Source organism: Gavialis gangeticus, unplaced genomic scaffold (genome assembly GCF_001723915.1).
Source record: "Gavialis gangeticus isolate Ggan-Ray unplaced genomic scaffold, GavGan_comp1, whole genome shotgun sequence".
In the NCBI taxonomy this organism is placed as follows: domain Eukaryota; kingdom Metazoa; phylum Chordata; order Crocodylia; family Gavialidae; genus Gavialis; species Gavialis gangeticus.
In genome coordinates, this window is record NW_017728992.1 from 186,505,710 (window position 1) to 186,509,107 (window position 3,398).

The window sequence follows — 3,398 nt, forward strand, 5'->3', positions numbered from 1 at the left end:
CGAATCGAATCAGCACCTAAAGCTTCACACAGCCCTAATGCAAGTCTACCCTGCCTTCTACTAAAGTGATGACAGATCTTCATCATGGCACAAACTGCATCATTCTGTCATGTTGCCTTCATTCCTTTTCAAACCTGTGCACACAACAACACAACTGTGTTCTCTGAAGATATCAGTGCTTCCAGTAGGTAACTGCAATGTGCATCTAGCAAATAAATGTCTGGCTACTCTAATGTGAATGAAGTATCTGGCTACAGCAGAGGCATCGAGCTCACCTCACCTCAAGCTGCATCCAGGCTGCAGGTCTCGTGCAGGCTAAATCCAGGCCATGGGGCAAGCAGCAATTGAGGCAGTAGGACAAGCATTGGTGGTGGGGAAGCAGCTACAGACCAAGCAGCTGCAGAGTGAATGGTGCCATGTCAGTCCCACCCTTGCTTACCCTCCATCACCAACAGCTATGTCCAGCAGGGTCCCAGATTCTGTGGCAGGTCCTGCCTCCTGCTAGCTCTGCCCCAACATGGTCTGTTCCCCCAGTAGCTCAGCCCATGTGTTCTACATGCCTGGGGTGGACACAGTACTACGTCCAACTGGATTTATTTTGAAATATCAGATGCGAGTCATTTTATTATTCTACACATTTTGGATGCAAAATATTTGGACTAATATTTTGCTATACTTTCAATACTGACTTAAGATTTATGTTTATGTCTTTCATCCTTACCTTAAGGAAAGTAGCTCTCAGTTTAGTTACCATAGATGGATTGGCCCTTATGCTTTCCTGCATAATGGAGGTGAAGCTGGGTAGAGGAGGAAAAAAATAAAAACACAATCAACTCCATCACTGACAACAGTTCTCAGAAGCAGGGAAGTCTGACTCAGACCCTGCACTTTAAGTTTGTAGAGTTCCACCAGGAATGTCCCTGGCCTGAAGAAATGCCTTTCACGTGACATTTCAGTCATTTTAAAATAAATAGGGCAATGAGAGTTCCAGAAATTCAGTAACATCCAATGAGGTGCCAGCCAAGCTCAGTTACAACTTAATGTGACAGCTGTTTGCAAGCTTGCTTGGGTCCAAATAAAATAATCCAGTAACAAAACAAGCAAACAAAAATAAAAAAGAGGAAAGAAAAAAATAAAGAAAGAAAAATCAGCACTATCTGTGAAAAAGTCAGAAATTAAACCTTGGTCCACTTAAATGTCCACGACTGTTATAAATAGGAAAGGTTAGAAAGCAAAATAGAACAAGGTGACTGTCCTCTATAAACAGGCCAAAGATGGGTCCATAATTCTCATGGAATGGGGCTCTTAAACACTGCAGTTTACTACTTACTGCGAGAGTTAGTGATGCTTAGGACTTTGGGGGAAAGCTAGGAACTGACATGCACACAACTGCTTTTGAATAAGTGTTTGTCTTTTCAGAAATGATAAATAAGGAGAGCAAAACAATAAACTTCAAATTATGAAGGGAAGAAACCTGATTATATACCTGTCAATCAACTGCCAAGCATAAGAAAGATCCCCAACTATCTGCATGGTGATCAAGACCTCTTCTTTAATGTTGATGGTTCGGATCATCTGATGGAGAAACTTGCGCGTGTCAGCAAGAAACTGACACACTTGTAGGTTAGATTCCAGTTGGTGAAATTCTTGAACCTGGAGTAAGAAAACAAAACCAAAATCAAACCATCCTATTTGCTTATTCAGGTGATAAGAAACAAACTATAGTAAAATCCCTGTTATCCAGAATGAGTGGGGAATGTGGGGGTGCCGGGTATCTAAAAATGCTGGTTACCTGAGAAGCACAGGTTTCTGAATGGATGCAGAATGGCGGGAGAGGGGTAAGGGGTGGCAGTGGCTGCATGCGGAGTGGAAGCAGCACAGAGTGGTGGGTGGCGGCAGCGGTGGCTGTGTGTGAACTCTCCCCCACACTTGCGGCCAGGCAGAAATTCCAGTTAGTACAGTGTTCTGGATAGCAGGGATTTTACTGTACTAAATATACATTTTTCCTTAATAAAATATGACAATAAATTAGAGTTTTGATAACTATTTTCCATGGAATTGTACCCAGTAAGCACTTTTACACCATGAAGCATACACTGAAGCACCATGACAAAGCATCTTTTGCATCCTGGGAAACAAAGGCTGCTTACAGATGCGGGGGGAAAAAAACAAAACCAACCAACCAACAACCGGCACTTCACTTTCAGCTCAGTGTGCCCCCACCTCGAGTGCAGCGCATGCTCAGAAGAGGCACCGCTTTAGTTTGACCTGGTGCACCCAGGGTCTGTATAGATCAGACGCTTCAGCAGGGCTTTTTGGCGCTTTTATGTAATAGCTGATTGAGATAAAAGTGCCAAAAATCTCTGCTAAAACACCTGATCTATATAGACACTGGGGAGCCAGATAAAATGAAAGTACCTTCTCTTCCAGTAAAGCACTGTTTTTTTCATATCTGTCAGCAAAGTGTCTGGTTCAGATTGCTGGGCAAGTTCTGATATTGATATTTGCCTCTTAAATATCCTCCTGGAATTTCAGTTGCATTTGTGTTTCTCTTTTCCAATCTTTCCTTAAAATGATAAGTAACATGGGTCAAGTGCTATTTAACATGCGTCCATTTTTTCATAGAAGCTACTGAAACTAAGGAATGAATAAAGCATTTCCTATTACAACCCTTAAGTTGCAATCAGATCTGCGTAGGCAGAGCATGTGGAGTGGATTACAAGATCAAGACCTGATTACAAGATCAGGACCTGTAGTTGTATAATTAGGTTTAAGTTTGTAAAGCATTTTCTGATGTAGTTTAAAGGCCAATGTAAGATTATTATAACATATGACTGCAACTTTTTTTCCTTACCTCTTCCAGTGCCTGTATTAGTTGCACAGTTTTTCTGCCTGCTGCAGTAGAATCATCATAATTTAGAGACATTATTTGTTTGGAGATTTCTCTAAACCAAGCCTGCAGGTTTTCTATTTAAAGGAAAAGGAAAAAATAAAATGAGGTGCTCCTCAACCTCATGACGATTTGATGTGTGACTTGCCTCTGACATCAATGAAAAGGAATCCTTGCTAAAAATGAACGAAGATTCGTTATTTTACTGTTAAACTTTAAATTTTAAAAATATGTGGACTTTAAAGGAATGTTGTCAAAAGTAGAAACATACTCTATAATTTAAGAATCTCTAGGCTTTGCTAACCAGAACAATGTTTGCTGTAAAACCCACTAAAAGCCACATTGAAAAAAACACCAAAAACATGGCGAAAACCTACATACCATAAGTGATGTTTCTAGTTTAGGATTTGCTTTACACTCAGCTCTTTTAATGAAGCTAGCCCAAGCAATTTTAATATCTGGACTTACTAGCTGGTTGGAATTACAGTGAAGGTGGCAATTTAAATAC

General features: G+C 40.7%; 1 protein-coding gene across 1 annotated transcript in view; it reads right to left on the bottom strand.

Annotated features, from left to right (window-relative positions):
• WASHC5 (WASH complex subunit 5) overlaps positions 1 to 3,398 on the bottom strand; it is a 49,722-nt gene that overhangs the window by 22,455 nt on the left and 23,869 nt on the right. The window contains exons 12-14 of the mRNA XM_019528154.1: positions 2,855 to 2,967; positions 1,487 to 1,653; positions 722 to 797 (exon numbers count right to left, since the gene is read on the bottom strand). Coding sequence (XP_019383699.1) covers positions 722 to 797; positions 1,487 to 1,653; positions 2,855 to 2,967 — 356 coding nt within the window. The remainder of the gene's footprint in view (positions 1 to 721; positions 798 to 1,486; positions 1,654 to 2,854; positions 2,968 to 3,398) is intronic.